The following is a 23,824-nucleotide window of genomic DNA, read 5'->3' on the forward strand; positions in this document are numbered from 1 at the left end:
TTTAAAGGAGAGGAAAATGACAAAAAAATGAATATCCATGTGACTACATTTCTATGGTGTCAGCCCACCATTCATACATATTTAAGCATTACAAGTCTTTAAAACACAGGTTCTCAATTGTTTTGGTTTCAGTTTTTTAACATCATGCCTTAAAACTATGCTGTGTAAAAAAATTTAATATATTCGAGGAAAAATACACCTTTGGTGTTTGAAAAAAAAAAAAAAAAAAAAAAAGACTGGGTTCACTTAATAAAATGGCTTTTGTTCCCCAGACCCTCCCCAACTTTATTTATGCAGGGATGTAGGGATGGAAGATTTATGTGATGATACGTCAACTTAATTTGAGCTCATAACTTCCTAAGGTAAAATAGCAGTAGTATTTGGTTGTCTTTATTTCATGAGTGTGCCGGTCCCCATATGTAATCGTGCACTTTTGAAATTCAACCTTAATAATAATTCAATTCAAATGAATTTGGCAGACACCCAAGATATGGCTCGTAGACCCCGTGGAGGTCCCCAGGCCCCACTTTGAGAACCAATACATTAAAAGGATATTAGAGAGGAACAAAAAAAATGTACTTCATTGAATTTTGTCGGGTTCATCCGTGTCATTGTCTGACGCCGACTCTTCAGTGAGGCTGTTCTCCCGCAGTCCTGCCATCGGAACCAGCTTCCCGTCTGCGTTCACTCCCATTGGCTGAATAATATTATCCCTGCAGACATTTTGAGATGATTTAACACACATGGTTGTGATGGATGTTTAGTCATTCTTATCATGCGGCGGGCCGGATGTGGCCCCCGGGCCTTGAGTTTGACACCTGCGGTTTAAACTTTGAAATATAGCTCAAACTTTGAGCACCAAACACTTAAATATAGCAATTTCAAATTCCTATGAAAACTTGGAACAGCTCAATATAATTTAACCTACTAAACCCATTTTCTTTCCTAGAGCACATGTATTAAACTCGAGGCCCGGGGGCCAGATCCCGCCCTCCGCATGATTTTATGTGGCCGGCGAAGGCAAATCATATGTCAACTTTCATCATTTTTGTTAAAATCTGTACCAAAATTTCAAATTGTCAAATCATAAATGATAACATTGAGATATTACAAGCATTTTTTGTGTGACCAAACAACAATAGTTGAAAAACCCATACTCTCGATTTGTGATTCATAAATTCATAAATTTCATATGCAAATATGATGAGGCGGTTAAAGATTTTTATGGTTTCACAACCATAAACGGCCCTCTGGGGGGGACCGTGAGTAAAATGTGGCCCGCAACAAAAATGAGTTTGACGCCATTGTTCTAGAGGTTTGCAAGGTTTGTAGTTTAAATACTTTTTGGAAGGTTCATTAAAAAAAAAAAACAAGTTTAACTTTTTCCTCCTATGAGCCATTTTGGAATTGCTGTCATTTTTGGATACTCATGCAGACCTGGACAGCTTGTTGAAGATCCTGATGAGCCTCTTGGCCTCCTCCTCCTTCTCCTCCTCAGTCATGCCCTCCATGGGGTCCGGCTGCTCTGCTTCCAGCCGCCCCGTCACCGGGTTGACTCGGTCCTTAACCCGACGGTACTCCTCGGTATCCGAGTCCGAGTCGCTAGAGTAGGCGGTCTCGCTGCAGTAGGTTCTGGACGTCGAGCCGCCCAGAAGGCCCCTGGTGGCCAAGAGCCCCGCTGCATTGCCGTAGCCGGTATATTTGACAAATCGCCGGACTGAGAGGGAAAAGTTACACACACTATTACTGTTATTCTACGACAATATTTACTACACTTCACGTTTCCTAGTTTGTCTCCTAGTCATCAGACCTTGCTGCTTGTCTTTTGGATCTTGCCTAGCCTAGTGTTTCTGTACCTTGGCCTTCTCGGACTGCTTACACCGTGTGTGACCTCAGCTTTGAATAAAACTTACGCCTCACATCATGCCCTCGTCTCGGAGTCCTGCATTTGGGTCCTGCCCCCCACCAGACTTTTCATGACCCTCTCCAGCATTCACAAGAATTTTTCGCATAAATCTAACTTTCTACTTTTAATACTACAACGAGCAATTTATTATCCAGATGAAATGGGAGCAGTTTTACCATTTTCTTTGCAGAGGACAAAAATGAGGTCAGCGGCGCAGTGTTTGAGGTCCGTGTCCAGGTGAGTCATGAGGCGGATCAGACGACTCTTCACCGTGCAGCCTTCCTCCGGCCTTTGGGAGACGTCTCGCAGAGGAGGGAGGACCTGCGGACGTTGAGGTTATTGATCAAAATATTTGTGTCTGCCTTACTGTTGCCGCGATTTTATCCGGTTTATTACATATTTCCTGATGTAGTGGCGTGTTTCCTTGTGGGCTCGGCAGCTCTCTGTCAGCAGATTGAGGATTGGGGTCAGTTTCTCTTTGACTTTATCCCCCTGGGAATAAGAAAAGCACGTTACTGGCAGAAAAAAAAGTGCTTTAAAAAAGAGCCTGTAATGAAATTAGCAATAGATTATTTAAAGAACTCGTAAAGTGATAGTTCCTGGCGTGCCCGATTTAGAGCGCCTCATTGTTGCCCATGAGTGCATGCAAACCATGCAGAGAAAGACGGAAGAGCAAGGGGGGAAAAAGTGTGATGTGATTGTGTCATTGCTGTGTGACCCGGGCGGATGTAGTCCAGAGGGTGTATTTTTACACCTCATTAATTTTAGCATCTGTACATTTAGAAAAAATGCTAGTTCAAGTAGCATTTGAGCACTCTTATAGGACAAAGTAATCAGAGTACTATTAACGGGCTACCAATTCAAGGCGTCTCTCCATGAACAGCAGCAGGGTATGGACACAGTCCATGTTGACGCCATAGCACTGCTCCGAGTCGGGCTCCAGCGGGACCGTCACGAGGACATCAAGACACTGGAGAGGCAGCGCCGACAAAAGGTTGACGGTGTGACTGCACAAAAAAAATAAAACAAAACAAAAAAAGATTTTTGGACTTTGGCTAAAATTACACCATACCGTAAAGTGTAAAATAACAAAACTGTCACAAAACTTTTTCTACTAAATTGCCACATTTTAAAAATGTAGGATTATTTAATAATTAAAAATAAACACATGGAATGTATATGAAAAATTGAATGATCATTTTTATTTGTATTTTTAATCAGTGAAATTATACTTAACCAATTCTCCAAATTAAATAGACAAAAAATGAATACACATGTAAAAATATATTGAATTTATTATGTGCACAAGTGAAAGAACCAACTAATTCATGATTATCATTAGTTATTTAATGCAATAAATTAACAGCAATTTAGAAAAAAAAAGCAATGGATACATTTTAATTTACAGATTTTAGTAAATAAAATTTGAAAAATGGGGGGGGGGTTGTGGACCAAACAGGACCCCAACAATAAAAATGTTCAGTGGTCTCACCCTTGCAGTTCATCAGTGTCCTCGGGCATCACGCACTTCCGCATCATGCAGAGACGCAGGATCGCCGCTAGGTGACGGTAAAGAGCTGCATCAGCCTGAAGAGTGCGTCAACACAAAAGTTCATTGCGTGAGCAACAGTGGTGCCAAGGACCAATCTATTAATTTTCTTTGCCGCTTATCCTCACAAGAGTCGCGGGGAGTGCTGGAGCCTATCCCAGCTGTCAACGGGCAAGAGGCGGGGTACACCCTGAACTGGTTGCCAGCCAATCGCAGGGCACAGAGAGACAAAACAGCCGCGCTCACAATCACACCCAGGGGCAATTTAGAGTGTCCAATTAATGTTGCATGTTTTTGGAATGTGGGAGGGAACCGGAGTGCCTGGAGGAAACCCACACATGCACGGGGAGAACATGCAAATGCCACACAGGGAGGGCTGGGATTGAATGCGGGTCTTCAGAACTGCTTTCCAGCTGTGCCCCCTGGTGCCAAGCAGAAAACTACAAATACTTTATTGCTGTACTTTGATGGGTTTTTCAGGCACCCGTACTTGAGTATTTACTATTTCTGATGACGTTTTACTTGTAGTCCATACATTTGAAAACAAAGAACTACTTTATAGAACTTTCTTTGTCAAAAAATGCTTCTTATTATTTAACCACACATTTTAGTTTACAAGTTAAAATTCAAAGAATGAATTTGCAGTTGACACATAAAACACACACAGTGACTGCAGCTCGCGATCCAATCCACGCTGAGTGCAAAAACAAAGCGACTATAAATAGTACACGACTTCCCGACCAGCTCTCAACCTGCACTTACCTCCACAGGCGCTTGCCTGTGGGACCTGTGCGTGATGTTGAAAAGGATTTTGAGGATCTCGATGATGCGTTGGGAGGCCTCCAGAGAAATGGGCGGCGCCGCCGAGTCCAGCACGCACTCGTACTGCTCCTTCCACTGAGCCTCCAGGCAGCGCTCCAGGGCGGCCGAGAGGATGGAGACGCCTGCCTCCTGAACAGAGTGGAAAAAAGGCACGTGCATTTATTAAAATAACGATAGAAATCAAGAGATTGCTAGAAGTAGAAAAAGTAGGACAGTAGTCACCTGCTGAAGCTGAGCGCTGAGCTCAGGTCGCAGTGCGGTGACAAGGAAAGTGAGCCGCAATTCGTAGAACTGAACACTGGAGGGTGCCGGGCAACTGACACTGGAGGCGAGAAGCTCCCGGAGACCGCCGATGAGCCTGAAACCAAAAATAAGATCAAGAGTGGAGCTCCTTGACTTAAAAATACAAGTAATTATGAAGAACGAATCCCACCTGAGAGCGCTGAACCTCTCCTGTGCCCAGGTGCTATTGTAGACCACATTACACAAGATCTTTAAAGCCTCCTTCCTCTGCATCTCCTCTCCCGGCACTCCATCCTCCTCCTCGCCTTCGCCCTCCATCTTGCTCTCCCGACGGTCCTTCCTCCCTCGCTCCAGTTCCTTATGATGGATGCTCCCTCTGTGCGTTTCGTTAATGCTGGGCCTGTGGCTGCCGGGCCAGCTGATGCTGTCCGGGTCGCTGCAGACGTCGCTTTTCGCGTCGTCCTCGAAGGCCGAGAACTCTTGATTTGGGACGTCGGCGGCGGCGGCGTCCCCGCAGCACGCCGGCGTTTTAACCTCCTCGGCGAGAGATGCGATGATGTTATCGTAGAAATCCGAGTCAGGGTCAACGACGTCGTCGTTTGTCTCGCATGTGCTCAGCCCTGCCAACTTGGCCAGAGTGAGGAGAGCCTCGTCGGTCACCAGGGGGCCCAGGACCCTCTTGTCTCTGGAGAGGATCCTGAGGGTGCGCAGGGCGACCGGCAGCAGATAACACGGGACTCCTGCTCTTATGAACCTCACCAGCACCGCGGACAAACTCTAAAGACAAACACATGCATACGGTATATGTATACAAATTCCCTTTATTTTGAAAATAATGCACTGAAAATATCACATTACAAGAGCTGCATATGGTTGATTTATACCACATAATAATAATAAGTAATAAACCATGAAGTGGGACACTTGGTATCAAATCAGCCAGCGGATTTTAAACTTTTAACACAAAGCAGCTACCGCCTAAAAAAAGACGAATCCCTCCAAGTACTACAATCGCAAGGAACACAATAATACAATATTGCATAACAGAATGGAATGATCAACATCCAATATGAAGCTCCGTACCTGTCTGAGGAGGAGGCCACGGTCTTCCTGGTCGTTCTCATCGCACTCGGAGTCGGACTCGCTGCAGTCCCTGACTTTATTCTTCTTGAACTGCCAAAAAGAGGACAAAATGATAAGAACTAATTAACAATATTACTCCTACTATTTAAACCACTGGCCTTTTTGCATTAAGTAAATTGTTAAGAAGGCTCCGTGAAGGCTATGAAAATTACAATTCCTCTTTCCATCCATTCATTTTCTTCACCGCTAATCCTCATGAGCGTCGCGGGAAGTGCTGGAGCCTATCCCAGCTCTCAACGGGCAGGAGGTGGGATACACCCTGAACTGGTTGCCAGCCAATCGCAGAACACATGGAGATAAACAGCCGCACTCACAATCACACCTCGGGGCAATTTTGAGTGTCCAATTGATGTTGCATGTTTTTGGGATGTGGGAGCAAACCAGAGCGCCTGGAGGAAACCCATGCAGGCACGGGGAGAACATGCAAACCCCACACAGACGGGTCCGGAATCGAACCCGGGACCTCAGAACTGTGAGGCCAACGCTCTCCATCTGATCCCACCGTTTCACCTACCTATAAATTATATGCAATGTATTTTACATTGTAAACTCATGGCATACCACCATAAATGTCATATAAATTATGTTGATTGAAATAATGATGATAATCTCATCTCAAGTATATCACAAAAGTACTTAGTGTAAAAGAGTGGCCTGTTTACGCTATTATTTATTACTGAACTGAATGGCAACAGGTTCTTCTGCCATCTTTTCTTTATCATCATTTATTTATCATCAGGCATTGAAAGATGGGAAAAAAAATACATTATCTGTAAATCGGTGGCACGGTGCTTCAGCTGGTAAAGCGTTGGCCTCACAGTTCTGAGGACCCTGGTTCGATCCCGGCCACGCCTTCCTCCCACATCCCAACAACATGCAACATTAATTGGACACTCTAAATTGCCCCTAGGTGTGATTGTGAGTGTGGCTGTTTGTCTCTATGTGTCCTGTAACCAGTTCAGGGTGTAAATCTAACCCTAACCCCAGGTTCCTGCACTCCCCACCACCCTTGTGAGGATAAGCGGCAAATGAAAATGGATGGCTGAAAGATGAAAAAAATATCCATGATTTGCAACTCATAAGTGGTGCACACGACACTCTTTCACAACACAACTTGTAACTAACATCCTCGTACCTCTTCCAGTTTTCTTTGCTTTTGTCGAGCAGCCGCGACAGCACAAATCAAGACGCACGAGAAAGAAGACACGCTCAGTGCACCAATCGAAGACGGACAATTCACGCAAAGTGCTGATAGGAGGATGCAAGCGACTCGAGAGCGCGGAAAAGGTTAACAGGCAGGATGACGGTTGTGTGTCAGGGCGCAATCTGCCTGAGCATGCAAGCGGAGAGGATCAGGGACGACTGATACAGCAGAATTACTAATCAGAGACGGCCTGTGGAGAAGAGCCGAGGACGGGTCGGGGAAGAAAGCTGGATGACGTACTGGAAAGAGATGAAGGGAAGGAGGGAGGGGGCCACAAATGAAAGGGGGAGTGACGTTTCGCTGGTGGATGCAGCGCTGTGCTGTAAAAGATGCTTACTTTCCTCCTGTCCCTCTCCTCTGCGTCAAAGAAGAAACACTGGGCGTACTGTTGGAACAGAGCCACACGCAGAACTTCGTGACACATGCTGTCAGACGCGCGGACATGCGTTCACGTTACCTCGGTGTTGAATTCCCGCAGCTGGGCATGGACCACGCTCACGTCGCCGTGCCTGATGCAACGGATAATCCCTTCCACGTCCGCCACCATGCTTCCTGCATGCCAATAATTCAAATGGAAGTTGCACAATAATCACCGTAAGAGGCGGATGTGATGCGTTCATGGGTTGAGTAAGGACTGCTAGACAGAACTACTTCAATATGATGCCAAAGTGTGCCTTCAAGTTCAATTATTAACCATGCGTTACTCGTATGTCTATATATATATAATAAACACATTCAAGACACTGCGGACTGCTTCAACCTACCTTGAACGGTTTTCCTAATCAACTAGACGATATTATGGAGGTCTTGTCACGGCCGCAGACGCTTAGTCCACGTACGCAGAGTTCTACCGGGTTCCAGTGCCTCTCCACTCCTCCACTTTCTCTCTCTCTCTTCCTCACTCACTTTCACTCCTGTTAATCCAAAGAGAGACGAAGGGGCCATAGAGTTTATAATCCACTAATGGACTCGGAGCTTATATCCCTGCGATGACCGTCTAACCTTTTCTAGGTTTTTACTGGCTCGAACAGCTCTCACCTCCATCCAGACAGCGACCTACTTATCTACCTGCATACCTACCTAGCCAAAGGCTTTCATTTAAATCGCCTTAATAGCTGTTTGAGTAATTAAAACAATCATTAACAATGACAAATAACTACCCCTTGTTGCATAATGGCACAGCAACAAGTACTGATTGCGAAAAACAGTTGGGAATAAATTCCATCAGGACATTATTATTCAACAAAACATTCCAAAACGGGGCGGCAGAGTGGACGAGTGGTTAGCAACACTCCAGCTCACCAGTGCCCATCGTGGGGAAAAGATGAACAGAAGATGGGCGTGCTTTTGATTGCAACCCCCACCAGGTGGAACTGTTTTCACAAAATGGGGAGGAAAGTTTCATCCAAGGGACACACCTTGGAATCAACTCACTGAGAACTTGCACGGACATAATGGAAAAAATACAATTAAGAGTGAGTAGATTTTTTTTTTTAAATGGACAATTGTACCAGGTCATTTTTACAAGCGGTAAAAATCCATCCATTTTCTGAGCTGCTTATCCTCACAAGGGTCACAGGAATGCTGGAACCTACCCCCGCTATCTACGGGCAGGAGGCGGGGTACACCCTGAACTGGTTACCAGCCAATCACAGGGCACATGGAGACAGACAACAGTCGCACTCACAACCACACCAAAGGGCAAATTAGAGTCTCCAATTAATGCATGATGTGGGAGGAAATTGGAGTCCCCAAAGAAAACCCACGCAGGCACAGGGAGAACATGCAAACTCCACACAGGCACGGCCGGGATTTGAACCCCGGTCCTCAGAACTGCAAGGCCACGATCTAACTAGATACGCCAATGCGCTGCCTAAAAAATCTATCTATCTATCTATCTATCTATCTATCTATCTATCTATCTATCTATCTATCTATCTATCTATCTATCTAATAATTCAAAAGTCATTTAATTTTTTTATTTTTCACAAGTGATAATCACTTAACTAGCAAAATAACTACATGCACGTTTATTTTAGCAAGCCATTTTATGTTATTAATTACAATGAGCCAATTCTTCAATTAAATGAGTAAAAAGATGAATATAAATAGATTCTATTTGGGAAAACCCTGCTGAAAGATTGCGCGGAATATTACAGGACACGAGCAAACCCTTTCCGCCGCTATTCTAGGTAACGCAGATGTTTACACGTGTGCTCACGAAGGTGTCTTGAGAGCTCCTAAAATTGCCCCGAAGCTGTGAGAAGAAGATGATAATATAAATGAGAATGACAGGCCTTCCTGGCAGGATGCTCACTCTTGTGCCCAGTGGGTAGAGGAAGCAGGGCCAAGAGGCTCTCAAGTGTCCGACTGGTAAGCCACAGCCTTACAACAACAGGATGTACACTACGTCAGGGAGGAATGGGAAAATGGGGGAGAAGGGGAAGGGTCCCCACCAGGTCCTGCCAACGTACTATATGTATTTCTTGAAAATTAACAGCATACTTGAAACAGGATATCAACACGAGTTAAAAAGAAGACAGATGACCCTGAAGCACTTTGGAAACAAACCTTGTCAGTCATGTAGGATTTCCACTGAAATGTTGGCAACAAGCGGCACAGTGCTTCAGCTGGAAAGCGTTGGCCTCACAGTTCTGAGGTCCCGGGTTCAATCCCGGACCCGCCTGTGTGGAGTTTGGATGTTCTCCCCGTACCTGCGTGGGTTTTCTCCGGGTGGGCACTCCGGTTTCCTCCCACATCCCAAAAACATGCAACATTAATTGGACACTCTAAATTCCACGTAGGTGTAATTGTGAGTGCGGCTGTTTGTCTTGATGTGCCCTGCGATTGGCTGGCAACCAGTTCAGGGTGTATCCCGCCTACTGCCCGTTGACGGCTGGGATAGGCTACAGCAGTCCCCGCGACCCTCGTGAGGATAAGCAACAAAGAAAATGGATGGATGGATGGATGGATGAATGGTGGAAATGTTGGTCAGTGGCTAAACTTGACAGTCAGCGTAGACTTTGGAGGTCATTTATGTTCAGGGGAAAACTCCAGGGAATTTCCTGTTTTTTGTAATGCATTGTTCAGCTACTTTGATATTCATAAAACATTCACTTTGGATTTATAACGTGTTCTAAAGTTAAATACACCTTTGCCGTGTTTGACTGGGAATAGGCCAAATTGGGAGATTGACCTGACTCAATGTCATCAATTGCGGCGTAGACTGATTTTGTAAAATGTGCCTGCAAATTGCTTACTTTTTTCAACGCGAGGTCACAGGAGTTCGTGTGGGTCAGCGAAGAGCGGTTGCTCTCTTGAAGCACGTACTCCTTTCCCTTGCGGCAATGTGTCAGCGCGTGAATGAGGAAATTACAGGATCCATAAAAATCACACATATTCCCCTCTTAATCACACGACGCGCACTTATCATGCAACCCCGTGACGGCGCGATGACTCAGCGCTGTGACGACACGGGTCGACCAGATGCAACTCACAGAGGAGGTAAACAATAGATTCCCGAAGGGAAGTGGTGCACTAGAGAGATGAAATGAGACACGAGGGAAAATGAGTGTTGTAATTGGAAAATGCTGGACCACTTCCAAAGCACATGAATTATCGAATGAATATGGGATTGGTTACTTCGGTGAGAATTTGTATTTATTAACAGTTGTTAAAGGGGAAATCCACTGGTATGCATTAACAATGTGTCCAGTAGGTCATGTAATATGTACTCTATCTTGACAATGTGATGTTAAATCCTCTCTCATTTAATAGTGTTTTGAGAAGATTTCAATCGACAATTACAGATTTTCTGGGGCGTTGCCATTTTCGCGAGTCACTTGACCTACGTGGGCATACGTGACGTGTTACGTGCGGCTCCAAACGCTCGATTAAATAGGACACCGTTATGGAAGATGGAGGAATACTTCCATGCAGATTTATAAATGTTGAATATTCGGATGGTTCTTCAGGCGGAATGACGCGGAGTCTGACTACTCGGAGGCCTACGCGTGGGACATAAGTGCGTAAACAAAGGCCCCCGGAGCTCCAAGCCGGCAGCCGTGGATGGTTGTTCGGACGGGAATGACGCGGCGTCTGAGGAGGGAGCTCCGGCGGCGGGCCGCGAGCCGAGCTTCCAGGCGGCGGAGGCCGTTAGCCCCGGATGCTGGAGCTAGGCTAAAGGCCTCCGCTGCCACCAAAGTTCGGCAAAAGGCCTCCGCCGAAGCTCAGCTAAAAGCCGTTAGCCCCAAACGTTGAAGCTTGGCTCTTGTGACAGAGGATTTAACATCACATTGTCAAAATAGGGTACATATTACATGACCTATTGGATACAATTTTGCAACACGGTTTCAATGTTAATGGGCGAGTCGTGGGAAAAGGAGTACTACAGTGACAAAAACTGCAAAGTCGAAACAGTTAAATGCTCGCAAGTGTCAGAATGAGACTTGAAATGAAATAGAAAAAAGGAAGTGTCTCTAGGGACACTGTGTATCCAGGTTTTCAATACTGTACAGCTTTTTTATTAACGTGAGATGTAAGAACCTATACAAACAAAAATGCTATAAACCGTAGATTCCCATGGCAACCGAGTAGATATGTTCCATGAAAAAAAAAATCTGCAGCAGGTGAATCGCGATATAGCACAGAAACACTTGCCCCTTCTTGCCATGAACGAAAGGTGTGCGAATATGTTGTTTTTCTTCACATCGTACGCGGGGATTGGTGGGAGCGAAGGTCGTTTCAGAAATAAACACACTGACGGCAAATGTGACTCAAGGGGGGAAAGGCACAGGAAAAACGGGGCGATAAAGAAAAGCCCGCGGCGGAGAATCGGCGTTATTTTGGGCCCGTCCGCACTTCCTGCAGGTGATGGAAAAGAAAGAAAGATTTGTGGAACAATTGCTCAGCAGCAAGTGGACTGAGAGTGGCGGGATGGAGGAGGATGTGGAGGAAAAGGGGGTGGGGGGAGATTGTATTTCGGGGGGCAAAGGAAGGGGGAATGTTCGAATCAATGTAAACATCAAACAGGGTACAAGGTCAATTTGAGTATCACATACTCTGCCTTGTTATTACATGATTGTTTACATCCAAATCGTGCAATAAATTAGGATGCGAATCCCCGAATGTAAACAGATGACGAGTGTGGGAGTTGGCCTGGAGTGACTGGACAACAGTTGACACACACACCCACTTCACCCCCCTTCCCCCAACCTCCCATCACCTTATAAAAGGCATGAAATTGCAAAAGCATGACAGACTTAGCGAGGTGACAATTACCGAGCAACGACAACAAAACCTCTGGATTGATGGTTCACTCTAAAAGCAACGTCGGATTTCCCCATTTTCTAGGTGGTAAGTTTGATCCCGTCGCGAACGTTTGGAAAATCCTACCAGGGCATAACTCAGGTGCTCATCTACCACAGAACACTACGGCATGGAGATAGCTGTTCTACTGCTACTGACTGTACCTTTGACCGCCGCATCGCCACTCAGACCCAGTCTCAGGTGAGACTAAAGACACCTGAACGCTTGACAGGCTTGATCGCATCTGGTTCTAATTGGTACCTCTTGGAACTGCAGCTCAGCCAAAGACAGCTCCCAAGCAGTGGACACGGTCGAGGCATCGGGGTTGGAAGCGTCCGAGGCGGCACGAGGGCAGGACGTTCCATTCCTGAAGATCGTCCCGTTTAACTCGCGAGACCGACATCTAGACATGGATGCGACCAAACGCAGGTATTAAACAAATGGGAAGCCATCGTAGCGTGATGTAATAGTAAACATTCTTCAAGTGTGGTACTGGTGTGTTTATTTACATGCACTCTTAATTTAACTTTTTAAGTGCAATAAATTATTGAAGTCCACTTAATTTTCTGTTACAGTGGACTCCAATAATACTAAGCATGCATTTTTGGAATAAAAGTGCAGTTGGATGAACCCTTGGACCTATTATGCTACTATATAAAAATTATCGGTCATTATGGAAAGCCAAGCATATTTTCAGGTGTGCTAAAAAAAAAAAAGTGTACAAACCAACGTTGGAGTACATGGCTGCAGGCGTGCAGCACCGTGATATCGTCTTGTCGTCATTACAAGTGCTTCGTTGCCATGGTGACAAGGTGATGATAACTGGGATTCATTTTATTATATTTACGGGGGCTTTTATGTCAAGCACCTTTTCAGTTATACAGTATAAGTACTTGCCGTAGATCAATATCCACTTTAATTATTGTGATTTGAGAATTGCTTAATTGACCAGATCAAATTCTCCAATCCTGGTTTTCCAGCTGCCTCCTGCTTTTCTACCATCAAAAACGTTGTAGTTAAAATGTTTAGTTATTATTTCTTATTCTTTCATTACATTCACGACTTCCCCCTACTCCTTTCCAACAGCTTCGCTGGAAGACTACTCCGCCCGAGGCGCGCGGCCCAGGCTGGATGCAAGCTGGGGACCTGCCACGTCCAAATACTGGCCAACACTTTATACCACATCAGCAAAACGAGCGGAAAAGAGAAATCCAAAAACGCGAACGACCCCAAGGGATACGGCCGATGAGACGGACATTGGAAGGAAGACATACCAACCTCCTTTATGTTATATTTGAAACATCTCTTGTGTTGTGACTGGTACTTATTACGGATATATGCTCCCTGCGACTATATTGTAATCATCCTTTGAAAGAAATCACGTTATTTAATTGTATTTACAGTAATATATTTATGTTCTGATTAAACTCATGACAAAACATTGGCTTCTGGTGCGAAGTGATTATGCTGAGTGAGCCATCTGCACTTTTTCCCCCTTCCTCTTAGAAATCCAGGCTTGAGAGTGTTATTTTTAGCCTTGTGCAAGATTCTTCTTGCTGTTAAAACATGTCAGCATATATTGATTGGAAATTTTTGCTCCAAGACTCTCACCAAGGGGGGATTTAACAAGGGCAAACATCAGAAGTGCACTATAATAAACTAAAGCTCCCTAAGATCCAGAATCAGGTGTGACATTTATGCGGCTGTGAGTGACCACTCCTATTTAGGTTTGGAGGAGGTGAAGTATTCGTCTCTTCCAACCACACCCTCACCTGTATGTACGCTTTGCTCGCCTCCTGTGCACCTTCCTGCAGCTATTCGTAACCGGCTGGACCGACTTCTGAATCTGTGATAGAATCGGAAGGGGAAATAGTCAGTGGAGAATGCTTCGAAAAAGCCCAGAGTTGATTGTTTTTCCTGGCATCTGGCTCTGAATCGAGGTGGGAGAAGTTAACAGCAATGAGAGACACTGGAGAAGCGACAGACGGCGGACACAAAAACAGCAAATCGGAGAAAGACCAGGTGAGGGGAGGAAAGGAAAAAGTTTTGTCATTGTTGTGGCGGGACTAGAAATTGTGAAAGTTATTATACGTTAAGTGAGTCACCGTGACGTGTCGGGCGAGCGTCCACGCCTCTGCTAGCACCCAACAAACCATTGTGTTTTACTTACGAGATTACGCCTTCCTTATCAAACTAATGAGCAATTTCGCCGTGAATACATTCAGACAGGCGCTGGCGTTTGGCCAACGTTCTTCCATGTAACACACTTTGGCAGTAATGTTATGATTTTTTTTCCTCCCCCGTTTGTGTAATTATAAACTCCAAAGCGACGAAAGTTAGCAGGCGGTTAATAGTATAACATGCTAGCTTAACAACAGCGGTTGTCGGTATTTGTTACACGTAGCCATTTTTTTTTTTTTTAAAGTGTTGTTTTTGGTCACTTTAACCTGACAACTACCTCATAACGCCGTGTGGGGCTTTCCTTATAAGATGCCGACATTAGGAAACGACCCGTTTTGAACGTAATACGGGTTCAAATTTAGCGATAAACCTTGACAGTGTTCGTCAAAAATTCAAAGGAATCACATCAGTGTGGCCGCGTTCCATGTTGATTTGACAGGTTTGTACCTCAGCTGTAGTCTACTGCTCGTCACCCGGATGTACTCGTTAATTGCGCAAATTAGAACACGGCCCTTTTTTTTTTTATTAAATTTATTGAAAAGTTTGACACGAGAGCTCCGCTTAGTCGGAAGCAAATCATTTTATTTATTAAAATTAAATTTAACCCGAGTACAAGTATCTGTTTGAAAGTAATAGTAATAATAATCATTTTTATTTATTTATTTATTTATCAAATTTCTTTATTGTTTAGTCTTTTTCTTCTTCCACAGTACAGTAAAAGCAATTTACATTGTGCCTCACTCTGTAGTTATCGTATTATATTTACTCATACTATAGCTTTTACATGCCTATTGAAATAGACACAAGTTGATATTAATATGCCAATGCCATTCAGTACATGCTAAATATACAATGCATGCTATTTAAATAGTGTTTCTGGACTTGTGGGGTGACGGAATCTACATTTCGTTTCTTTGTGTTTGTATTTGTTGAATGACAACATTGAATGATTCCAAGTGTTTCTGTGTATAATAATTAAATTTAGGGACAATTTTATTTATGAAATAACATCATGAGGTGGTTGTACATTTTATATGATGTTCACAGCGAGCCTTCACGGCCGTTTGTGGTAGGCTATAAATACGATGTGGGCCGGGTGCCAAAAATTTGTTTGACACTCTTGATTTGTACTCTTTAATCATGTCTATCTTAATGGAAAGGAGGAGGTAGTTGAACCATACCTTGATTTATACTCTTCAATTATGTCTATCTTTTTGGAAAAAAGGAGGAGGTAGTTAAATTGTGCCACCATTTTTATTCAGAGTAGTAGTATGCATAATAACATTTTAGAACTTTCAAAATGAAAACGTAATGCTTTTGACGCAGACGTCTCAAAGCTTTCACAGTGTCCACATGCTCACACTGCAGCAAACTGCAGCCCCTCGTCATAAGTCGCAGTCAAGTGTCTAAACCCTGCATGCCTCACCGCTGTCATACCAGCTCTTTTCTATGAACTAAGGCCAACCTGCCAAGGTCTGAGTTTCTGGCTATTTCCAGAAGTAAACGTTGGGCCTAAGTTTAAAATCAGAAATTGTGTTTTCCAGAGCTGGATTCCCAAAATCTTCAAGAAAAGAATTTGCACCACCTTTGTGGAAGATTCTTTAAGGTGGGCCTTCTGTGAAAAAATGTTTTACAGTCCCCATCGATGCCTCACCCCAGTGTTCTTATCGACATTGAATCACCCCCCCCCCCCGTCTCTTAGTAATGGTGCGTTGTGCCAGTGTGGGGGGACACGAGACTCCCATGCCTCTGTGGCCCTCGGCGACTATTTCAGCACTGCCATTGTCAATCACTGGGACAGCGGCCAGCACTCCTCTGAGTACCCGACGGATGCCTTTGGGGAGTTGCAGTTTGCAGGCGCCAGCAAGAGGCACAGCTACGTGGGTCTTTTTTCCATCGTTCTGATAAGTACTCAATTCACGTGTCACATCGGGCTATTTTTAAGGTGGAGATGCAGTATCTTTCAATATTTACCTAGCACTGAAACTTATATCTTTTATTTTTTGCTTCCATGAATCAGCAATTTTCCAAGGAACTCCTCATAAAAATCCTAATGCAAATTACACATCCGGTAACTACGATGTTTATTCTTCAATGTCATACAACAAAAAAAGGTGCCAATTTTTGGTGGGAAAAAAATATATAACAAATGTAACTTTTTTTTTTTAGCAAAACAAATGTTGAACTATTAAGAGAATAGTCACATAAAGTCAATCTCGTTTAAAATCGTTCTCTGCAAGATACCTATCATCATAATATGATATTAAAGTCAAAGTTTAACAGGTTAATTTGTGAAATACAACTTTTTTTCTCATTTTTTTTAAATTTTACTATTTTTATTTATTATTACTTTATTATTAAAAAAAGACAGCGAGAAAAAAAAACATATAGTGTAATGATTGTAGTGGTTTTATTTGGCCCCCATATCTAATTATGTCCTTTTTGAAGTAATAATTGAAATTTTTGGCGGCTCCAGAAGCTACACCTTACACTACGCTAAAGAGCAAAGCATTATTTTGTCCCTGGACTGCAGTTCTTGCGGCTGTCATGGGACACATCGCCGTCGATGGTCTACACCCTGATGACGGCCCACTGGGGGCTGGCTGCTCCCAACCTTGTGGTGTCCGTAGTCGGCGGCGAAGGCAGGACGAAAGTGAAGACGTGGGTGCGGGAGGTCCTCCGGCAGGGCCTGGTAAAAGCCTCGCAAAGCACAGGTAAAAACATTCTCCGAAAACCGCGGAACACTATTGATCACTACTACATTGATGACTCGTAGCTCGGAATTTTCTCATTGCGTTTTGAAAAAAAATCACGTGAAAAGATCATGGGAAAACAAAGGCAACGCCATTAGACTTAAGACCTCCTCAGCAGTGGGATCCTAAATTTGGAACCACAATGGCCTTTTCTTCCTGACTAGCTTGCCAAATACAGGTGGCACACTGTTCTCCTGTCACTTTGAGGTCATTTCAGCCAGCTTTCCTCTCGGAAGCCCTCAGATCAAAGCGAGTATAATGACACCCTTGCACACTATTCAAATTATATAATCCCGCAAATTGCTTTTGTGTACTGATTTTTCAAGAAAGGAGAAAAAAAAATCATTGAGACGACATTCACAATATTGCTAGGAGGCAGAATCCTCGCATGTCCAAAATTTGCTCCTGCAGAGTGAGGAAAACGTATTTCAACACTTAAAATAACAGACCAGTAGTGTCAATTGTGAAAAAATATGCAATTGATCTTAATCGGCGCCTGACAGCGACGATTATGAACTTTGCGGCAAATCACAAATCAGCGGAGCAACACTTTTGCGCCTTTATAGGAGCTTGGATCTTGACAGCGGGATTGCGGGAAGGCGTCGGCAGGTGCGTCGGCGAGGCGGTGAGGGATCACGCCACCGCAGCCTCCTCCGTCTCCCTCAACAAGGTGGTGGCTCTGGGTGTGGCTCCCTGGGGGCTCGTCCACAACCGGCAGCAGCTGGTCAATGAACAGGTTGTCCTCGCCGAAACCTCGTTTTTTTTTTATTCGTAAGAAAGTCTTATTGAAGGCCCCAGTTGTTGATTCTTCACATTTTGGACAAATGCAAAAAAAAAAAAATTGGTTTCCTCCATTTTCACTTCTGTAGAAGTCCCAATACTTTTGTCTGTTATCCATCTTGGGATCTCGTAAACAGCGTTTCTTGACCTTTTAGTGAAAGAACACCTGCCGCAAACCTTTCCCTTGATTCTTCTCCTTGAAGGGCAGTTTTCCTGCCAAGTATTATGTCCACAACACAACCCGGGACTCGTGCTGCCTGGATAACAACTACCAGGCTTTCCTGCTGGTGGATGACGGCAGCATGGGACGCAGAGGAGGCGAGACCGTCTTTCGGGCGAAACTGGAGGACTACATCTCCCACCAGCGCACGGGCATTTGGGGTAAACTGCTTTTGTTTGAAATGCAACAACCATTTTTCCACCAATATAATAAGAATTCTAAGAAAGCATAGCTCTCGCTCATTCATTCAAAAAATCATAACATTATGCACTTTTTTTTTTTTTTTTTTTTAAGCACGGTTTAACTATCATGCGTTCATTCGTGAATTTGAGGCATGTGACGAGCCTTTGGTATCTACTCGCAGCAGTTGCATGCCCCGGCACGCATTTGACACGCTGCTCTTCGACATGTAAAATCAAGCTGAGCGGAGTAGCAAAAATGAACAAGATGCCTAAACTGCTTTAACTCTTGCCTGACAAAAAAAAAATGATTGCATCGATCACCATGAATTGGTTAATTCTCAACAGCCACATCCCAGTTATGAGGGTCCACTCGTGCAACCTTATTGTCTCCCAACTTTTATTTACACATCCCCTGTCGAAATGATGAAAATTTTACTGAGTTCTACAAAAAAAGTTTTGAAATGATTTATCTTAGTCTCAATTTTATATCACAAGCTAGCATTTGAACACGGGTGTGTAGACTTTATATAGCCACTGCATTCATTCCATGAGGGAAATCAAATCGTCTTAGCAGCAATGTTCACCCAAACCGTATACACTTGTATTGTTTTAGAGGTTAGAGTATTTGTACTGTCATTTATGATTTTGTTTTTGTATTTTTTTCAGGCAGTGGAAGTATTGACATCCCAGTCCTTTGTATGCTGATCTCAGGGGATGCCAGTCTGCTGGAGGTAAATCTTTGTCAAAACTTTATTGTCATTCACACAAAAAAAAAACAAGCACACTGTCAACAAATGACCGTATTTTCTTTTGTGCTAGAGAGTTGATCTCTCTCTGAAGAACTCCATGCCCTGGTTGGTGCTGGCCGGCTCAGGAGGCACGGCCGACTTCCTGAGCGAGATCGTGAAGAACTTGTCGTCCGCGCCGGTTGTCCAGTCTTCCGGCGAGGGCGACGGTGAGGCAGGTCCCAGCGTGGACTTGAAAGACAGAGTGGCAGAACGGGTTCGCAAATACTTTCCCTCTGAAGCGGAGACAGACAAACATGTTGAGCGTGTAAGTGCAACATCTTTTGTCGCGCTTTTTTTTTTTTTTTTTTTTTTTTTTTTTTGGGACATGCGGAAAGGAGGAGGACCCTAGCGGTTACAGTGTAACAAATTGTGCCATGAAATTTCTCCTTTATTTCGGCCCACCAAGCATTTACTTTACCAGAATAATAAGTGTTCATTGTTTTAGCATTTTTTTAAAAGGGGGGTGCTAAATTTGGTTAACTCGAGTATTTTTATTTTTTTTTTTAATTTATCCCCTTCAAAATTTATTCGTTTATTGTAAATGTAAAAAAATCATAAAATAAGCATAACATTTGACTGTTAATTGTAATTAAACTACTAATAAAATGAGTGAGATTAGTAAAAGTAACTGATTTACTTGAAATTTAAATGTAAAGTAAATGTTGAAATTGTATTTTATTGGATAATTGGCTAGTTATAATTTCATAAATTCAAAATGAGGTGTGGTTATTTTCATAAAACAAAATTTGAAGTAATTGTTGAAATAAAATGTTATCAAAATATAAAATAAAACAGATTATTTTATCATCCACAGAATTGTATTATGGGTAGAATAAATAACCCAATGAATCCATATTCAATTATTGATTGTACTATTTTTGCCTCTTATGTAAATATTTAATTTTAATAAAATACTAAACGTATTTTTTTTTAAATTTATTAGTATTTTAAAAAAATATTCTTTATTTAAAAGTGTTATTTAGGCTAGTTATGTGCATTGATTATAAATACATAAATATTATGAACATTTGCCACAAACGCTTATTATGTTCAATGCCCATCCTTGATTTAATCCGACAGGCCTGGAAATATTAGAATAGATGATCTCAGAGTTTTGGTTGACCTTTATTTTGAAGCCACTGGGCTCAAAATTCCACCACAGGATAGACAGGATATCTCATAACAGACATGGCGTGTTGCCAAGCAATTTGCAAAGGGGCATGCGTGCTCACAAGTTGCCTCTCGATACAATGGCCCCTTGATTCCCCCCCCCCCCCCAATGTTGTTGAAAATGAAAAGCAAACGCCAAAGAAAATCCCAATATTTGATGCAGTGACACTCCTAATTGTGTGAGGACTTAAGTAGTGGTTTTAGTGCTGTGGTTGTGACCCTGATAAAAAAAAGTTGAAGTACTGGTTTCATTCATGGTACCCTTCACAACTTACTTAGTAACAGTTACTTGGTTACAGTCACTTACAATCCTTACAGTGTGTTTTTAACCTGTCATAGCTGTGTGAAAATTGCATGTTCGCCGTTTGTTAGTTTTAGAGGCTTTAAGCTAGTTTGGCTTTTAAATATATTTTATCTTCCACTGAATATTATCCTCATACTGTGTACCCCAACTTCTCCAGGCTCTGAGCATATACCAAAACAAAGACTTGATCACCATCTACCACGGAGAGCAGGAGGGCCCCAACGACTTTGACACGGTGCTGCTAAAAGCTCTGGTTGGAGGTATAGTATAAATATTCGCTCCACATGAAGAAAATTTAGCAATGTTTCCCGAGGCAGCAGGACCTAAATTGCCGTGTGACTTCTCAGCATCGAAGCAGCGCGTGTCAGTCGAACACAGTCCGTACAATGAAGAACTGAAGCTCGCGGTCACGTGGAACAGGGTCGACATCGCCAAAAGCGAACTTTTCAACGGAGACATCCAGTGGAGGGTGAGTAGGGGGACTGTGCTTTTCCATGGGACAAGCATAATGTGCCAAAGTGAAGTTTTTCACAAGTTTTCGTCAAGTCCCTAAGCCCAAAAATTGCTTGCATCCAAAACTTTCCAATGATCAAACAGTATGAAGACCTGGAGGACTCGATGACCGACGCCCTGATCAACGACAAGCCTCAGTTTGTGCGCCTCTTCACCGAGAATGGCCTAAACATCTTGGACTACCTGACCTACGGCCGGCTGGAAAGTCTCTACAGATCAGTGGCCGACGGGACACTTCTTTACCAGCTGCTCCAGCGCCGCCTGCTGGAGAGACTCGGTACACCGTCACACCTGCAGGACACGACCAGCAAAGGTGCAGCTGAGAATATCCACAGTGGACCAGTGTCCGAGCTCAGCCTTTTTGAGGTGAATTTATCGTTTTGTTTTTTTTTTGTTTTTCTTTACTTGTTCTGGATCCTTTTAATTGCGTGTTGGCAACTTATCCTCCCAAGTCTGTCCCAGCTAACTTCGGGCGAAAGGCAGACTACACCTTGCCAGTCAGTCCGTGAATTATTTTGCACCATGTATTTTCTTCTTCACAGGTGTCAAGAGTGCTAGAGCTGTTAATGGGTGATGTCTGCCAGCCGTTCTATTATGCCCCCTTGGATTTGGAACAGATCACGTCCAAGAGGAGAGCGATGAGGGTATTTTATGTTTTTGTATGGTTTTTTTTTTTTTTTTTTGGGAGAGAGCGTATGAGGGTATTCTTCAACTTTCTACAACACGACCAGAGAGAAGGAAACCAGGACAAATGAGAATCTTTGTACAGTGATGAGATTTATTACAATTGCAATTCTCCCTCCTTTGTTCTTCCGGGGTGGAGTCGAACCCACAACGCTAACACTATATGCACGGCCTTACATGGTTATTCTCATCATGCTTTGTTACTTTTGATTGGACGAATATGCTCTTTAACGTGCTTCAGTCCCTCAGATAGGCGGAGTTGTTCCGCTTACCTCTGTAAATTTGGAACTTGAGAAACCCGCAAGTTGTCATGGTAACGTAACCACAGGAAACACACACGGAACTTATCATGTACAGAAGTGGCTTGAAGAAGACAGTGTAAACTTACATTTTCAATCACACAAACTTTTTACTTATCCATCCATCCATTTTCTTTGCCGCTTACCCTCACAAGGGTCACGGGGAGTCCCGGAGCCTATCCCAGCTGCCAATGGCAGGGCACATCGAGACAAACAGTCGCACTCACAATCACACCTAGGGGCAATTTAGAGTGTCCAATTAATGCTGCATGTTTTTGGGGTGTGGAGGAAACCGGAGTGCCCGGAGAGAACCTACGCAGGCGTGGGGAGAACATGCAAACTCCACACAAGTGGGTCCGGGATTGAACCCGGGACCTCAGAACTGTGAAGCCAACGCTTTACCAGCTGATCCACCGTGCCGCCCAACATTGGATGCATACTTTATTTTAAAATCTTATTTATTTTATCATTTTTCCTGGCCTGGCTTCACAAGCAATGGCGTTATGTGTGGTCTGAACAAAATTCTAAGTAAAAGTCAAATGTATGTTGCATCAAAACTACTCTTAAAAATGTCCATGTACGTTTCCCCCTAATAAACGGGGGTTCACTGTATCCCCAAGTTTTTCACCCCCCACCCCCTTGTTTTCCCTCTTGCCAGCGTGCCAGTAAGCTGCTGCGTGGCGACTGTTTGTATCGTGAGAAGCGCTGCCTCTTCCCCTGGGCGTCTCTCTTCATCTGGGCCGTCCTCCAGAACCGCAGCGAGATGGCCATTTTCTTCTGGGAGATGGTAGCTCAGCAAATATAGAGCAAAGGACTCACTTCATTCAATAAAACACTAAAAAATGTCACACTTTCTAATTTGAAGGGCTTTTTCCACTTGCTTTTTTTTTTTTCCACCCCCAGGCAGGCGAATCGGTGCTGAGCGCTCTGAGTGGCTGTAAAATGCTCAGGGAGCTTTCTAAACTGGAAGCTGAGACCGAAACCAAACTCTCCATGAAAGAGTTGGCCCAGAAATTTGAGAACCTGGCACACGGTAAAAGCAGAATTCTGGTCCTGTCTGAATTTTTCGTGATTATTGTGTAGTTATCGTTTCTGTTTGGGATTTCAGATATCTTCGGTTCTTGTTACCGCAGCAACGAGAGTCGCTCCTTCACGCTGCTGATCCGCAAATCTCCGGTCTGGGGCGGGACCACCTGCCTCCAGATGGGAATGGGTGCGGACGCCCGCCTTTTCTTCAGCCATGATGGAGTGCAGGTAGCCTGCTTTGTTTCCCCGGCGCTCACTTTCAAATGAACAAATCGCTTGGGCCGTGGTCAGTGGAGTCTTTTTTTTTTTTCTCCCTGCAGTCTTTGCTGTCCCAGATCTGGTGGGGGGACATGAAGAGGAACACCGAAGTGTGGAAACTCATACTCACCTTCTTCTGCCCTATCCTCTGCTACACAAACTTGATCTCTTTCAGGTAACATCAACCCCCCCCTTTTTGCTTTTTACCCACCAAACAACTTAGAACATGACCTGAATTTTACAGAAAAATAATCTCAAAAGATGAATCTATTAAAGATTTTGTTTTTTGTTCTAACTTTGCTTTGCGACATACTTCCTGTGCAAACACGTGAACAGAAAGCCAAAATGATCCACCATCCTTCCCCTTTTTATAGATGTATAGTTTATGAATCTTCATGGAAATTGAAATAGTCTCCTTCTCACCTGCATACCTCAGTGACACTCTCGTAACATCAATCTACAAAACAAAACGCTCATAAAAACAGAGGAAAT

The 23,824-nt window shown here is 43.7% G+C and overlaps 2 protein-coding genes across 5 annotated transcripts in view; one reads left to right on the plus strand and one right to left on the minus strand.

The window, feature by feature from the left end:
• Positions 1-241: 241 nt before the first annotated feature.
• si:dkey-94f20.4 (synembryn-A) lies at positions 242-12,574 on the minus strand. 4 transcript variants are annotated; one of them, XM_061810447.1, is made up of 14 exons: positions 12,436-12,574; positions 7,632-7,781; positions 7,325-7,419; positions 7,205-7,252; positions 5,604-5,693; positions 4,711-5,297; positions 4,500-4,635; positions 4,218-4,406; positions 3,399-3,493; positions 2,763-2,913; positions 2,303-2,398; positions 2,083-2,227; positions 1,438-1,717; positions 242-713 (listed from the first exon to the last, which is right to left on the minus strand). In XM_061810447.1, exons 3-14 carry the CDS (start codon positions 7,412-7,414, stop codon positions 581-583), a joined length of 2,040 nt encoding a protein of 679 aa, XP_061666431.1. In that variant the 5' UTR covers positions 7,415-7,419; positions 7,632-7,781; positions 12,436-12,574; the 3' UTR covers positions 242-580. The 4 variants fall into 4 exon arrangements, with proteins under 4 accessions (XP_061666431.1, XP_061666432.1, XP_061666433.1 ...); XM_061810448.1 differs by lacking the exon at positions 12,436-12,574 and adding an exon at positions 10,128-11,190; XM_061810449.1 differs by lacking the exon at positions 12,436-12,574 and adding an exon at positions 7,870-8,065.
• A 1,482-nt stretch (positions 12,575-14,056) lies between these two features.
• LOC133495590 (transient receptor potential cation channel subfamily M member 4-like) overlaps positions 14,057-23,824 on the plus strand; it is a 17,134-nt gene continuing 7,366 nt past the window's right edge. Inside the window, exons 1-16 of the mRNA XM_061810431.1 lie at positions 14,057-14,196; positions 15,900-15,961; positions 16,058-16,235; positions 16,889-17,069; positions 17,675-17,844; positions 18,092-18,269; positions 18,957-19,021; positions 19,110-19,343; positions 20,710-20,812; positions 20,900-21,021; positions 21,150-21,431; positions 21,608-21,709; positions 22,707-22,835; positions 22,952-23,081; positions 23,157-23,302; positions 23,395-23,507. Coding sequence (XP_061666415.1) covers positions 14,134-14,196; positions 15,900-15,961; positions 16,058-16,235; positions 16,889-17,069; positions 17,675-17,844; positions 18,092-18,269; positions 18,957-19,021; positions 19,110-19,343; positions 20,710-20,812; positions 20,900-21,021; positions 21,150-21,431; positions 21,608-21,709; positions 22,707-22,835; positions 22,952-23,081; positions 23,157-23,302; positions 23,395-23,507 — 2,258 coding nt within the window. The 5' untranslated portion in view covers positions 14,057-14,133. The remainder of the gene's footprint in view (positions 14,197-15,899; positions 15,962-16,057; positions 16,236-16,888; positions 17,070-17,674; positions 17,845-18,091; positions 18,270-18,956; positions 19,022-19,109; positions 19,344-20,709; positions 20,813-20,899; positions 21,022-21,149; positions 21,432-21,607; positions 21,710-22,706; positions 22,836-22,951; positions 23,082-23,156; positions 23,303-23,394; positions 23,508-23,824) is intronic.

This window comes from Syngnathoides biaculeatus, chromosome 22 (assembly GCF_019802595.1).
Source record: "Syngnathoides biaculeatus isolate LvHL_M chromosome 22, ASM1980259v1, whole genome shotgun sequence".
NCBI classification, from domain to species: Eukaryota; Metazoa; Chordata; class Actinopteri; order Syngnathiformes; family Syngnathidae; genus Syngnathoides; species Syngnathoides biaculeatus.